This window comes from Aulonocara sp. 'chitande type north' Nkhata Bay, linkage group LG16 (genome assembly GCF_057382095.1).
Source record: "Aulonocara sp. 'chitande type north' Nkhata Bay isolate Kocher_YH1m ecotype deep benthic linkage group LG16, A_spYH_male_GT1.1, whole genome shotgun sequence".
In the NCBI taxonomy this organism is placed as follows: domain Eukaryota; kingdom Metazoa; phylum Chordata; class Actinopteri; order Cichliformes; family Cichlidae; genus Aulonocara; species Aulonocara sp. 'chitande type north' Nkhata Bay.
In genome coordinates, this window is record NC_141359.1 from 39,012,086 (window position 1) to 39,028,141 (window position 16,056).

The 16,056-nt window shown below is 43.5% G+C and overlaps 1 protein-coding gene across 6 annotated transcripts in view; it reads right to left on the reverse strand.

The window, feature by feature from the left end:
- The window catches only part of LOC147312090 (partitioning defective 3 homolog B-like), a 219,468-nt gene that overhangs the window by 80,567 nt on the left and 122,845 nt on the right, over window positions 1-16,056 (reverse strand). For all 6 annotated transcript variants that reach the window (XM_086267748.1, XM_086267747.1, XM_086267746.1 and 3 more), the window contains 2 exons: window positions 12,993-13,208; window positions 10,860-11,088 (listed from right to left, as the gene is read on the reverse strand). In XM_086267748.1, coding sequence (XP_086123874.1) covers window positions 10,860-11,088; window positions 12,993-13,208 — 445 coding nt within the window. The remainder of the gene's footprint in view (window positions 1-10,859; window positions 11,089-12,992; window positions 13,209-16,056) is intronic.

Here is a 16,056-nt window from a genome sequence, read left to right on the forward strand (position 1 = left end):
AGAAAGGCTTTACAAACTTGGAAAACCAATCTCAAGAACACAAATGTGTGGCTACAGTGGACAGCTAAAAATTGGACCGCTGAAGACTGGAAATATGTTGTCTGGTCTGTTGGATTATCAATTTCTGCTTAAGGACACAGATGGTACAGTCAGAAATTGGCAACAGCGCCACGAATCCTGGTGGTGTTCCCTACACCATGGCATAATGGTGCATGGAGTGCTTCCTTGGCACGCTTTGGGCCCAGCAGTATCACTCCGCAGCGGTGCAGCTGACAACGGGCAAGTCTTTATGACCACAAATTATCTTCTTCTTGGAGGTGTTAATGATATAGAAAAGAAGATGTGCATCTGAAATGCACGTTTCCGTGTGAAATCACGATGCCATGGATTATTTTATATCTCAGCATCATGTTAATGTGGTCTTCTGTTGGCAGGCGTAGTTTTGACGCCACACACAACAATCCTTCATTTGCCCATTTTTGCTTTTCTTCTCTGACTGGAAATAGACAAGCAACCACATCCAGTTATCGACGATTTCCATACGCTTTGCAGCAAAATGAAAGAACAGCTGAAGAAGAAGAAAGAGATTCAAAGAAAACGGACACACACAGCTTAATTAAGCCCACTCTCCCATCCTGCAACACACAGTTGAACAAAGATTCATTCTTAGTAAAGTCCTATCTCCTGCCACTACCTTCTGCCTGAGCACGTAGGGTTTCTGAATCAACACTCCTGCAGAGTGTATTTGTCGTGCACGCGCACACACGGTAAGAAAAGTTAACTAACACATAAATAAACTGGAGACAAACTGGCATGCTTTGATTTTGTCCCTCTAAACGCCGCTTTGTTGAACAATGGGTAAAAATAAAACTTGTTTCATTTTTGTTTCTTTCAATCTTTCGTTCAACAACCCGTCGACGTCTCTCCTTTCATCTTCTCCTTTGTTAAACGCCTTTTGTCCAACGAAGATAATCAGTTAAATCACAAACCACTGCCTGCATGTAATCACTGTGCACAGACGTAGAAAGGTCTCACAGGTGAGACTACACTTTTCCAGTTTTTCTTCCTCATGCGCTTCATTTATTTGATACTTAAAAACACATTTGGATCATTTTTCTATTTGATGAATTGAAACCACGTAAAAGTGGATTTAAAATGTAAAATCAAACAGACACACACACACACACACACACACACACAGTTGTTCAGTTCTAAAGTGTGTTAAGTGTAAAAGGCAGGATTAATTAACTTTATTAGAAAAATCATCACAGCAAAAGCAGCAGAAATTCTTTATAGCAAAATGTTATTTTTCTAGAATTGACATCAACTCATCCAATGCAGTATAAAGCAATGACGGTGGCACGGAGTTCACTTCCACCGTTTTTGATCTCAGGAATTATCACAACAACTAGAATTGGTTATTTTTTGTTACGTTTTGGACGTTTTATGTGACGAGCACGTCGGTCCCTGGGACGGAGTTAATCATTTAAAAAGCAAATGAGCTGCTGTGAATCCTATAGATGTTTATTTGTAACAATTAATGTATGATTAATCGAGCTGTTGGTTTTAATTGTGTTGTTTTGTTGTTTATGAGCCTTTTTTTGTCTTTCATGGATGAAAGTTTTTTTTATTTTCATAAAAAGTTCGTCAGACCCGAGGAAGAGTAGCTACTGATACTGCATGAGCTAATGGGGGTCCTAATAAACTAAACTAAACTAAACTAAACTAAACTAAACTAAACTAAACTAAACTAAACACACAGCCTGATGAGATTTTAAAATGTACAAGTTCTGATGATATCGCCTGAGAAACATTGTTTCACAAGAAATGTCAGAGTAAGATTAGCAGCTGATTAACAGCCAGTTAGGACGAATAAATCACCTCTTGTTGTGTCATTAGTGGGAACAGAACGATAGCTCATGAATATTCAGGAAGTAACACCTCAGTCTGTATGGAAAGTGTATGGCTCCTCATTTACATGTGAGAAAGTTTGCTCTACAGCCGGTTTTCCTAAAGCTCCCGTCTGTGTAGGGAAAAGCCTAAAAGTCTGACCAAGACGGGAACTGCATCTTTGGGAATATGTGCGTACTTACGGTCTGCTTATTACAGTAAATGGCCCCGTCTCACTTTAATCCCAAGCTTCATTAAAAAAGAGAGACGCCCACAGTGGGTAGAGTACACAGACAGTAAAACACTGTGGCAACACCGTCGATGTTTCAAAAACTTTACGGCACATGTCATCACGGCAGATGGCGAGAAAGACTGTTCGCGCTTGACTGCGGTGTCATTTCGGTCTTACTTTTAGTTTAATTTGTCGAAGACAGGTGGTGGTTACTCTATATAAGTGATACGCGTGTTTATGTTAGACGTGGATTTTCAACTTCTGCTTCTCCGTGTGAGCTCTTCACACAAATCTGGTGTGTTAGTTTGATTTTTCTGCTTAAACAGAAACGACCAGTGAAGACTTCCTGACTGTAAACACAGAACCACCGAGAGAGAAAAGATAGCAGGTGGAAGACTTTTATCTTGCTGTTACAGTCCACACCAGTTACACCAGTTACAGCAAAGCAGCCCCAGACTATCGCGCCACCACCACCATGTTTGACCATTGCTATGATGTTCAGTCAGTTTTCTGCCATACGTAACAGGACTCAAACCTTCCACAAAGTTCAGCCTCTATGTCCTCAGTCTTGGGAATCATCCAGATGTTTTTTGGCAGATGTGGTTCTCAGCAGTGGTTCTCTCCTTGGAATTTCTTATTGTTGAATCATGAACTCCTTAACTGAGCCAAATGAGGCCTGCACTTCTTTAGATGTTGTTGTTGGTGGCATGTGACCTCCTGGATGAGTAGCTGAAGAGCTCTCAGAGTCATTTTGGTGGGCCGGTTGCTGCTGAGAAGGTTCACCGTGGTTCCAGATTTCCTTCACGTGTGGATAACGGCTCTCACCGTGTTTCATTGAAGTCACAAAGCCTTAGAAATGTCTCTGCAACCCTTTCAGACCGACAGAGGTCAGTGACTTTGTGTCACAGCTGTTTCTTTAGATTGCGGCTGCTTTTAGAGATCTTTTAGTCTCCTTCACTGATCGGGGTGTGGGTAGTGAAATTAAACTCAGCTTTCCAAAAAAATTTGGTTAATTTGTTTTTTCATGATTGAACTCAGTTGTTACAATATTCAGATTTTAGTAGAAGGAAGCAAACGGTACCAGCCGTTATGTTGACTTTACATCCAGCAAACATGTTATTCAGCAAAAACACTCGTAACAATGTACAATCCACACACATTAACATGCACACAGATGTGGAGTGCCGAGTCTTCAGGCGGCTGTTACACACCTGCGCTTCCCGATAAACCCACTGACAACCGAGAAAAATCAGGCCAAACATCTGTGACTCTCACTTCATCTATTCTTTCCTTTCTCTCTCCCTCCCTCCCTCTACCACTCCTAGGACACGCCTTCCTTTCCTATCATTGGAAAATAGATCCATGAGGGAATGGGTGATTGACAAGTGCGATACAATAACAAGCACGCACGCACATACACATACACGCTCTGATGACTGACAGGCATGACATCAGTCAGTGACACCCCAATGACTTTCTGTCAAGACGTTTGATTGGCAGAGTCCTTCCCCTGCTTCAAGCATGTGCTCTCTAATCATGAAACAATGAAATTCAGCGTCTGGTCAGAAGCCTGTTTTTTCCCCTGCTTGGGGAATTTGGAGTCGTCTTCCATGCACAAAATTTTCGAGTGCCTTGAAATCTCATTTCTACTGCACGCGTCTATCTTCATGTACAGTTGGAAGCAAATTAAAACCTGCGGCCACTAAGACTGTTGTCAATGCCCCTGTGCAAGCTGCAAGCCAAAATGCAAGAATCTAAGATGCATGCATTCGAGTTTAATGCAAAATAAAAGTTGCAACTGAGTCTAAATGTGGAATTGAATGAATTGAAAAGTCGTCTAAAGACAACTGCAGCAACCAAAGCAATCATGAGGTGGTTCAATTTCAACCATCTGTAACCCCCGACAACCAGTCACTAAAAAGATGGGGAATACGCAATTTTCCCTGACAACCACTGGTTACCAGGGGTTACTGACTGGTTTTTAGGTCTGCATGAATTGAACTTGGCATCAGATTTTGCAGAAACTGCCAGCAACCTCTAGGAGCCATTTGCAAACCTTTACCGAACCCTGATCCTGCCCATTCTACTTTACGGTGCGGAGACGTGGACAATGCTCAAACACGACCTGAGCAAGCTCGAAGTTTTCCAAATGCGTTGCCTTAGATGCGTTCTCGCCGTTTCCCTTCGCGACCGTCATTCGAATGACACCATCCTCACCAGCTGCGGCAGCCAACTGACGATCGGCAACCTAATCCAGCGCCGCCGACTCTGTTGGTTTGGCCACATTTGTCGAATGGACCCGAGCCGCTACCCCCATGGCCTACTCTGGTTGACCCGCCCCACCGATTGGAGGGTGCATCGAAATGCACCAAAGAAGACATGGATGAGACAAATCCAGGATGATTTGAAGGCCCTTCGACTTGACCTCGAGCAGGCAAGAACCATCGCCTTAGATCGAAAAGCGTGGAAGATAATCGTTGGTCAAGCAAGAGAACCTGCGGCACCTACAGCAGCGTACTGGTTGCGCGGCAGACCACCGCCGCTGGTCACCCGCTAAGGACAAGAAGAAGAGAAGAAGAAGATGGCTGAGGGTTAACTGAGAAAGAAGCTGGCCTGACTCAAGCAACCTGAATATACATTTATAAATGACATTTGCTGGACTTGTGCTAAGATCGGGAGTGAAATACGGCCTCCATCAAACTGCCAACATGTCATTTCTTCACAGCCTATTTAAGTGCTGCAACTGTACAGCAGCAACTCTTACAGGCAGCTTAATTCAAACACAGCAGAGCTCCACCAATCAGAAAATCTCCAGCAAATGATGGGGACTGCAGCATCAAAGTAAGTCCATTTTCTGCCATCAACCTTTTCATCTAAGCACCACACACACACATTCAAAAGCACACAGGCATACAGTATGCACAGACTCGGGCTAATAGGCCTAGCATGAAGCTCAACCATTACACAGCCCACAATGGAGCTAGTCAGTCCTAATGGGCCCCACCGTTGAGATGGGCTAATAGTCCCAGCGATGGAGCACTTTAAGTCTAACAGAGATGCAGCATTATGACCAGCTGGAAATAGCGCAGAGAGCGGGAGAGGAGCCACGAGGAAAAAATGGGACAATATGGGGGAAGTCTAATTACTGGTATCAGTGAGAGGTAAAAAAATGGGCTAAAGGCTCAAAGCTCTTTAAGTATACATGTGCCATTCATGTGAAACCTTTTCAATAATTATAAATGATAGTCAGCAAACACACACATGCACACACACACGTGGTGCTTCATATAGGCAGACCCATTATATATCAGATATTCCAATAAACATAGTTTAAATTTGAAAATGAACAGCGTGCACACACACACATCAATAACCACATGAATATGATGCAGTGACAGCAGCAGCGCCCGCTTACATTTTGTTCTGGTGGACCTCGTCCTCTCCCAGTCACACCTGATAGATCGCCATATTTTCATTTGTACAGACTGTCTCTCTCCCTTCCTCTTTCACAGCCGGTCGCACACACGCAGACGACGGACCAGCTCAACAACCGTACTTTCCACTCGTGTAAATTATGTGCAGAGCACAGAGTTATGGCTGCGTGTACACACTATATTTCTGTACACATAAAGCACAATAACACGACGCTAAAAGGTCTGAGCAAGAAAGACAAAAGACGCACAACTTTACAGAAAAACAAATGCATCCACACACACTCTCTGGAAGATTCACAGTAACCATGTGCCAACTATATGACAACCATCTGACTGTGTGACCAATCGTGTTTTATCAGCACATGAATATTCATGACGGTGGGCCGGTTACCACGGTGCACGCACACACACACACACACACACACACACACACACACACACACACACACACACACACACACACACACACGCAGATGACTGGCATATCTGATTGGCAAGTGGCAACGGTTCAGATGACGGAGCCAGCTGTCCACTTTAAAGGGCATTTGAAGCAAACATTTAGAGTTGGACGTTATCGCCGGGGTTAACGATGAGAATGAGACATACAGTAATTACGTTACTGCAGGTACTTGCAACGCTGAACCCTCCCTTCATCCAACTTAACAATTCAAATCACAAAATCCAGTAAAGTAAGCGTCTTCAGAGGCAGTGCACGATCAGCGAGGTAACGCAGCGGTTGAATTGAAGTTTCAAACGTGCGAACCGTCTATAACATGCATGCACACTTACTACTGTACAACCAGAGAGCTGCAGTAAGGCAGAGTATCCCATACTGCCTCTCCTCCAGACCATTAGGCCAATCAAAGGTGCCCTTAGATGAATATGACAAATCAGCAGCTCGCCCCAGATTGAACTGTACTGAATAGCACCAATTTGCCTTCTCAGTCTACCACCATTACATGCAATCAAATGCAGATAGAGAGCGGGAGCTGGAGAGAGCAGACGGAGAGGGAAAAATTGGAATGATGCAAAGATTAGCGGGGTGGGAATGGAGAGAGGGGGTGGGGGTGGTCGCTGCAAAAGATGGCAAGGAAGAGGAGAAGGAGAGAAAGGTTGAGATTATCACTGGGATCTAATCAAGACCTTTTTACAGTGATGAGCGAGGAGGTGTAGGGGACAGGTCTAAAAATATCCTCGGGTGTATTATATGGTTTTAAAGCACTTGTGGCGAGATGCGATGGGAGAGCCGGGGGTTAGATGAAATGATGGATGGAGAGGAGGCTCGCTTAGATTAGACTGGAGATGTTCTCGGGTGTGCGGCGTAGGCTGTCCAAACCGTAATCAAACAGAGTGGCAGACAAGAGGAAGAGAGGTGGATGAACACAAGCAGAAGGTATCGCTGTAACCGTCGCTGAACTCTGAGGCGCTTAAAACAAAGACAAACGCGATGGAGCGAAAGAGGTGGAAAAACCACATCCTTCAGTCTGTGATGTGTGATGGAGGTGTGCCCACAAAAACCAGCAACAGAAGGAAAGAGAAGAAGGAGGTACATTCTGTCATCGTTTAACTATTTATATAAACATGATTTATGACTGCGTTACTTAGCTCTGCTTGCAGTGTGTATTTTATATGAAGTCATCAAATACTAGTACATGTACCATATTTTTCGGACCATAAGGCGCACTGGATTATGAGGCACATTAAACGCCTTATAATGTTTTATAATTTTTGCTATGTAACTTTGCACTGTCCACTTTCTGCTGTAACAAAACAAATTTCCCACGTGTGGGACAAATAAAGGTTATTTTATCTTATATGAATGACTAACCTCATATTATCTCAGTTGTTCTCCTGACTGAAGTTTGGTCCGTTTACAGCATCCTGCCATGTGATTGCATTTGTCTCTAACCATCAGGAACCCTCAAGTTAACTTTTATCGAAAAAAGTTAGCGTTCATCCTCCAGCTTCACTGTGTTTATGCTAGGCTAACATAGCTGTGTCGCTAGCGATCACGTAGCACATCATTATATACCAGCTAGCCCAACTTCAGTAACCCTACAAACGTCACTGCTGTTTAGTTTTCTGTCCTTATTTATGTTGGAAGTGATAGCAGAGCTGTACGTTTGAATTTTCCAGAAATCTCTCAGTCAGAACATGCTATATCATGCTTAGCTAACTAGCGAGCTAACTTCCTGCTAACTTCTAACTCTGTTAAATTTAATAAATTCTGTTTTCATGGATGCCTGGATGTTAAACTTAATTGTTACACCTGGTAAAGCAGCAACGCTGATCATTTTATTACAGATGAAAGAATTTAGACAGTTTTTAACTCTCAGTGATGCTGCAGTGTTCGTTTGACTTTGGGACCTGAAGTAACGGAGTTTAGGACTGGGTATGTTGTTGTTGTTGGACCTCCACTGCTGATTTCAGACAAAAGTGATGATGATCAAACGTTTTGTCATTAATGACATCAGCAGTTATTTTGATAACATGTTTAAACAACATCCTTCATCTCAAGTCCAAAGCTAAGATTCACCAGGCTTCTAGATACATGCAGTGCTGTGCAAAAGTCTTGATCCTCTCCTCATTTCTTTACGTTTGCTTCAGACGAGGTACACTGTGCTCTAGTTTTCTTTGTTAGGTGGTCTACAGTTTCCAGACTTTCTGAGGGTCTTTCAGAGTTTACTTTGCTTTCATCGGTTTCAGTCGTTGTACCTGAACATTTTCGGAGGAATGTTGTTTTTGGGTGTTTCTTTGTTAAGCCACTTAACACTGATCTGTGAATCATTCAAGCATGAAAAGGCACCTGAGGGAGAAACCTGTGTTGTTTCTGCATGAAACAGAGAACCAGTCTTAAACTGGATCGTTGGCCACTTTGTTACTAGCAGCCTGTTGCAAAAACAGATTGTTTGTTCCCATTAAGAGTGGGCAAGATAGCATCAAAACTAATATTTCGATCAAATATTTCAAAGACATTTGCAGCAATTATATTTGTGACAATATAATAAAATGCTGCAGCTTACAGGGAGCAGCATTGATTTATTTCTGCAAACAAATGCTGTTTAGATTTTTTTTTAAGTACCATCAGATTTAGATTCTTGCATCTGAAAAGGATGTGATTGGAAACAGCTTCATTTTTCAGCATGACAGTGATTCCAAACACGCTGCCAGTGCAGTAAACAACACACAAACAACAAAAACCGTCACGGATTGGCCTTCCCACAGCCCGGACCTCTACGCTATTAATCTACCGTGGGATCATCTCGACAGGAAACTGAACAAGCGGCAGAAACGCTGAAAGAAAAGCTCTGAACGTCCTTCAGGAAGCCTGGAGAACTATTCCTGAAGACGAGCTCAGGCTATGATGAAGATCAGTTCACACACACAAAGAAAAGGACCCTTTTTCTCACTTTCTGCGCACACACACTTCCTGTTATCTGATCTTGGACTGCAGCTTTATTCACAATCCTCAAATATCGCAATATTTAATTTGTCTGAAAACTCAACAACAAAGTCCCTCCAGAGAACAGAGAAATACCAGAGTGAATCACAGACCTTCAGTTTTACTACTGACAAACACAGCTGACAATAAAACGCACGCAAAGCTGATTAAGGTCAACTTTTCATCAAACTCAGAGCTGCTCATCTCTGCTCAGTTATCAGGAACTTAGTTCTGTGTTACAAGGTCTCTTTGTGTTTTGAGGGCTGGAGGATGGCGGCATTAACGTACGCACAGCTCAGCTCAACTAAGGATAAACGGAGGAGGCAGACAGGTAGCTCCTGTAAAGGTAAACCACACAGGACACAGCGCTCCGTTAGTCATCCTCACACTCGGTCACACTTAGCGAAGAATAAAAAACATCTGACATAATTATTAACAGGCTTAGATTAGCCGTTTACACAGTCCACTGAATAACAAAGATAGAATTTTAACACAATAAAACGGGCTCTATCTCCACATCATAAAGGTTTATTTCCTAATGATTAAATGGTGCAAGAATGGGAGAAACAAAGCCGGCTGAAGGGAGATCGGGGGAAAGGTGAAAGAACTTTCAAAGAAAAAGAATTAAACCTATTCGATTACACAAAATTAGTGCATATTAGTCCAACTGCCTAATATTACACTTTAAATAACATGCAATTTGGAGATACAATCATTGTGATAAAATGGGACTTTGAAATCTGGAAGTGCTTTTCTGTGTCCCAGTTCACACAGACTGCTTTTGTGAGTGTATTTTGAAAGGCTGCGGCTCTATTTTGCAGATCAAATTGCACGTTGCTGTTTATCTGAAGATCTGTATCTGTGTAATAGTCATGTGAAATCCCACTTCAGAACCACAGTGGGGAAAAACACTGATAGTAGGCAGCAGTGAAGGTGGAAAGTATAGTAAATTGTTCATTGAAACACTTTGCCTCATTCATGCTACGTATGTTATAGTCACGCTGAGAGGTGCAGTCTCAATCATACAAAATAGTTCTGAGTGAAAATTTCAGGCCTCTTAAGGAAAATGTGGGCACCGGTCTCAGAGCGGTCTTTGTGCCCTGCAGCACGTGACAGCGATTCACGAAGGCACAAAAAAAGAGCTCAGTGTTCATGTTTTGTCCGACACGGTACGAACGCAGGTGGGATGTAAACATATTTGATGATGCACGTCGGGTTTTTTGACAAGAAACAAAGAAAAGGTGACGGCCTAGTGAACTCTGCTCCTTGCAATGATACAAAAGCTGACCTGATCCTGTGCAGCTGGTGGTTCGTGGGCTCTGAGAGGACAGAGAACATCCAGCAGCAGCAGAAAAGTTCAGGACTGCTTATCGGTGACGAAAAAGTGATCAGCAAACAGTAAAAAACGCTGATATCTAAAAGTGCAAATGAGAAAGACACAAATTCCACTCTCGTCTCAGCAAACACACTAAACTTCACTGAGTGAGGCTCAGCAAAGCGGAGCAGACTGCCAGACCAGCACCACCATGTTTCCACTGAAGTCTGGATGGTGTGAATAATGTGAAACTGAAGCTGGTGACACGTTAAAACAAATACGTTGGTCTAATAAACGCTTTGATGTTGGTTTTGGAAATCACCGCTCTGTGAGAAATGAATTCAAAGCTTTGATATGTGCCGTGTGGTCGGCCGTGTGGTCGGCTGTGGGGTCGGCCGTGGGGACAGCAGGGTTTCTGGCTTTTATAACGTCTGTTTAAACTGAATCTTTAGTCTGCTGTGGTGCATCTCTGCTCAAAGTTTGTATTTTATTACAAAGACACAATAAAGTGAAGCTAATGCTAGCACTCGTTTTAAAATCCCTCACCTCAGCAGACCGAAGCCGATTTTCTTGCTCTTCTTTTCCGTCTCCTCGGGCTCCTCGGTCTTCTTCTTCTCCTTCTCTTTCCCCTTCACCTTGCTCTTTTCTTTCTTCTTTGTTTTTGCCTTCTTTTTCTTCTCTTTTTTGCCTTTTTCTTCAGCCTGGTCACCAACTCCCTGCCGAGAGGAACTACTCGCAGGCGTGTCCCGACCTGAACTGGGCTCGGTACCATCATCTGGAGGGGAAAAAGAGAAGAACGATATAAGGAGGATGAAACAAAGTAGCAAAAACAACTACTTTGGATTTAATTCAATAAAACATAAACATCTGAATCATCAACCTGACCTGAAGGATTGCTGTGCAGGAGAGACCACCAAAGGCAGCTTTAAGTACGATGACTGCAGGTGATGTCTGTGAAATGTTGTTTATTGATAATAAACTACACAAAAAAACAACGCACTGTTCTGGGGGTGTGACCCGACCAGTCAGTCAGTGATGCTGGTGACTTTTCCACGTTTAGCCGATGCCGCTGTGTGAGTACAAACTGTTTGCACGGTCGTTTTCTTGCACGTTCACCTACAAGTTTGAGCCTGGTGCTCACACAGCACGTCACAAAGAGGGTCAAGGCCAAAAAAAACAAACGCATTAAGCAACAATGTGCACAAATAAAAACGACTCGTGCAAATTGTCAGACAGAGTTTACATTTTTCTCCACAGTGCACTTATCAGCTTTACAGAGAGTTGATTTGCTCTTCACAGAGTAAACCGTGACGCCTCATTGGTTCTTTGACAGACTGGAGGTCTGAGACGCAACACAAACACACAAACACACAAACATGCAGAAATTATAGACTCCTTGTCAGATTTCATAAGCTAACCAAACTAAATTTATGACTTCAAATGGGGCTTAATTTTATTTGGGTATTCACTTCAGCATTAATTACAAAGACTGTCTTCCGGGAGGATGGAAATGTGTGTGTGTGTGTGTGTGTGTGTTTGTGTTGCTGCAGACCCACAGCATCATGCTCCACAATGGCAGCAGACGTGATCTCACTAGAGTTTTTGTTGCTGTGATAATTGTGCACATATGTGGGTTTTTATTTTTCCTGTGAGGCTTGTTCACAGAATTTTAGTGTTTCAGAAAATGTGCAAATATCACAACAACAGGTTGAAGCAACAATCAGAATATTTGCTTCAAAGCAGGTCGATGCCAGAGACTCGTCACATGTCAGCATAAAGTCGGGATTTTTTCATCTTTTCTGCGCCAAAGAAATAAAGAAATGATCCAAATTAAACAGAAATAAGAAAAAGTATTGAGAGTAATCCATCCCAGCTGAAGAACGGCCTCAAAGGCACTGACTCATCACAAGTGAATAGATTCGAAACTGTGACACGCTGTTCTCCTGTGGTATTAGCTGGACTCAGCTCAGGACCCCACACAATGCATCTGCTGCACATTAACTGCTTCGTTTGGACTGTCAAAATATTACCAGTGTTTGCCTTTCTAACAAACGCAGGTCCAGGCTAAAGAGTGCAAACTCACCTCTCACAGGCAGCGCTCGATAAGCATTTACACGATTTAAACCCAAGCAAAAAGTGACGACAACAGACAAAGAGAAGCACACAGCAGAGAAACGAAAGACAGATTCAGTGCTCTCTGTCGATTAACTGCAGCTCTGAAAGTGTTGAATATTTAGAAGGATAGTGACAGATGTGGCCGCGGCGTGTGTGTGTGTGTTGAAATGCCCTATTAGTCCTATCCTGTGTGAGTGTAGTGATCTGAAACAAGCCGACTCATTACTCTGGTGGTGACTGATAAGACTTGGCTGCTAATAACACAGCTGGGAGTTGAATATGTGCTGATATTTGGAGGCATAAGGTGCTTGTTGCAAAGCCCCTGTCACACTTTACTTGAGAAAGTGTAATTGGGGAACACCTAGCGCACGGCGGTAAGTTGAGCGGGCATCAATCACTGCGTTAGAAAACTCCCCGTGAACGTGGTGAAGATAAATGTCACCAATCGGACCGAGCTGCAGATACAAATCTGACATTCTAACGCAGCAACATGTGATGTGTAGACAAATGAATGACAATGCATCGTCAGCCTATCGCAGACACGCGTCTCTCTCTCCCGCTTACCGTCATCATCTTCAGCCGGCCCGTCGTAGGATTTATCGATAGCTGCTCTGAAGCTCTCGTTGCAGCCTCTTCCCCTCACCATATTTGGGCGAGGGCGGTGGAACGGGAGGAGTTCGTTCTTTCTGTTGACCTCCAACATGGCCGTCTGGAGGCTCTCCAGGGAACTGGACTTCTTCAGGCCCAGGGTGGGGCCGAGCTCCACGGGGCTTGATGATGCTGTGGGGGGAAAAGGAACTAATATTAGCATGTTGCAGGTGTCTCCTCCTGACAGTCAGTCAGGTTGCATTTGATCATTGAAGGTGAGACTGACAGCACAGAAAGCTACAGGCTTGGCAGCACACAGTGGTTTTGAATATGAAACCGCAGTAGACAGCTTAGATTCGTTTGAAGTATCACATCTCCCTTTGCTTTACTGCATTAAGTTCAAAGGGTCAGAAAGCATCTCTGAAGAATTTCTGATAATAAACATCTTAATTTCTGACCAAAAACATGTTCAATTTTGATCGGCAAATTCTGATTAGATCATCTTTAAACTTTGGTGCCAAATCTGAAGAATTTCACTGCACGTCCGCGATGTAGATACTGTCGCTCTGCTCCTGGTTTCAGTGCCACAGAAGACCTGCACATATACGGTAGGAAAGAGACACCTTTGCCCAGGTGTGGCGATCGAAAAAAGCTTTATCGCTGCTGCACCTTTCCGTGATCAGATTAAAACCCTGAAGGAGACACGAGGACCAAAGCCAGACCCGCCAGGCTACGGCTGAACTCCAGAGAGAAGTGCCAATAAAAAAGCGATGCAGTTAACTATCCTGTTGTTGAGTCTGTGATGGATGGGAAGTCTGCTTCACCGTCCCGAGATCTCCATCCATCATCACGAGTATGCTGTGAGAGATATTACTGAGGGAGGGATCTAGCAGGAAGCATGATGAAGAGGAGAACGATGGATGAGAAGACAAGTATTCATAGGAGGGAGAGAGACATCAGATGTGTGTTAGAGCCTCACGTTTCAAGCACACAAAGTCTACATTTGGAGAAACAGCAAAGCTTGCACTCTTGGCGTTTTGCAGGCAACCTAGCAACTGCTGCTATGTGCTGCACAAACCCAAGTTAAAAGCATCCGGACCGGGTTCAGCCTCGGGCCCCGCTGTGATGTCTCCACCACTTCAGAGGATTGCTGTTTATTAAACAAAAGAGGGAGAAGAGGTAATGCAAGTGTCACTCTGTGCCACCTAAAACAGAGAAGACACAAGATGGGGAGGAGGAAAGATGACTGGGAGGGAGCAAATTACGTTTCCTCCAGAGGATATCATCATGGGAAACCCCGGTGGCAGAGAGGAGGACAGAGAAAAATGAGGAAGAAGGGAGGAAGGCTGGGCTAGCTGCCAGCTCAAAATACTGGTAATCCTTACATGCGCACACACACACACACACACACACACACACACACTCCGGATTCCTTGCTGGCTGTGGCCTGTCGATATGATGCCACTGTGATTCATGATAGCTAAACTTGCATCACTTTAGCTAATGATTCCCTATACACGCTGCTGCTGTTTGTGCGTGCGTGCACACGCGCGTGCTCACTGCACAGGAGATGACCGAGGACTGAGGAGGCGACTTCCACATCTATTTAAACAACCATTAACCAAACGCACACAAACACACAACGAGTAATAACTCACAATGAACGTGTGCACATGCATAATGTAAGTGGTCCGCTCAGAGAGGAGACGGGCAAAGGCCACAACATGTCAGACTCACATCCATAAACACTGCCCACATGACATTCAGAGGCACACTGAATCACCACAGCGCCAGGTGATTACTCCAGACTGGATCAACCCAGGAGCGACAGCCGAACAGCTGAACCGATGAAACAATTAAACAATAATGTTCCAACAAAAGTCATAAAACTGAGACTGAAACTCAAATTAAATTCTTTCAGGTTTACTTTTTTAATGAGAAACACTAGATTTACGTGAGCCATCAGCAAAACATCCTTTTCCTTGCGAACATCAAAGCCAAACCTACAAAAAACCACTAGAACCAGTTTAAGAAAAGCAAATATAACCCAGTCAGTGTCTACTCTGCAGACAGACCAGTTCCCTTCCAGCTGTGGTCCAACAACCTTTTGTTACGACACCGAAACTATGAAAAGTTTTATGTGCTGTTAGCATTTAGCACATGATTTACCGTCTCAGCTCATTAGTCCCTGCTGAACTCCCAAATCTTATTTACATCGGGTGACTCATTTTTCTTGATTTGCATTTTCATATATGCCGTGGAGTATGACAGGGTGTTAGCTGTGTAACTGTAACGCTGCGACAGAAGCATCTGTATTTGTTTTGACAGTATGATTACATAGTTTATGACTTCCAGAAGCTCAACAGGACCGTGTGCTGCGGCTAACGGGCTGAAGCTACGTGTACTCTGCCTTTAAACAAAGAAAAACAAACAAACAAAATCATTTTAAATACAAGTTTTCAGTTGTTGAGCTGCTGCGTGATAGAAGAAACCCCCCATGCACCACTTTCACCTGATAACTTTAAGTAGATGCAGTAAAAGAACTAGATGTTATAGTCATCTCTAAAGTTAGAAATATCCTGTCTCAGAGTGATGCTGAAAAACTAGTTCATGCTTTTATTACTTCCAGGCTGGATGACTGTAATTCATTATTATCAGGATGTCCTAAAAACTCCCTGAAAAGCCTTCAGTTCATCCAAAATGCTGCAGCAAGAGTCCTGACAGGGACTAGAAAGAGAGCAGATTTCTCCTGTTTTGGCTTCCTGTTAAATCCAGAATCCAAAATCCTGCTCCTCACATACAAGGTCTTAAATAATCAGGCCCCATCTCATCTTAATGACCTTGTAGTACCATATCACCCTATTAGAGCACTTCGCTCTCGCTCTGCAGGCCTACTTGTTGTTCCTAGAGTATTTAAAAGTAGAATGGGAGGCAGAGCCTTCAGTTTTCAGACCCCTCTTCTGTGGAACCAGCTTCCAGTTTGGATTCAGGAGACAGACACTATCTCTACTTTTAAGATTAGGCTTCCTTCCCACTGTCG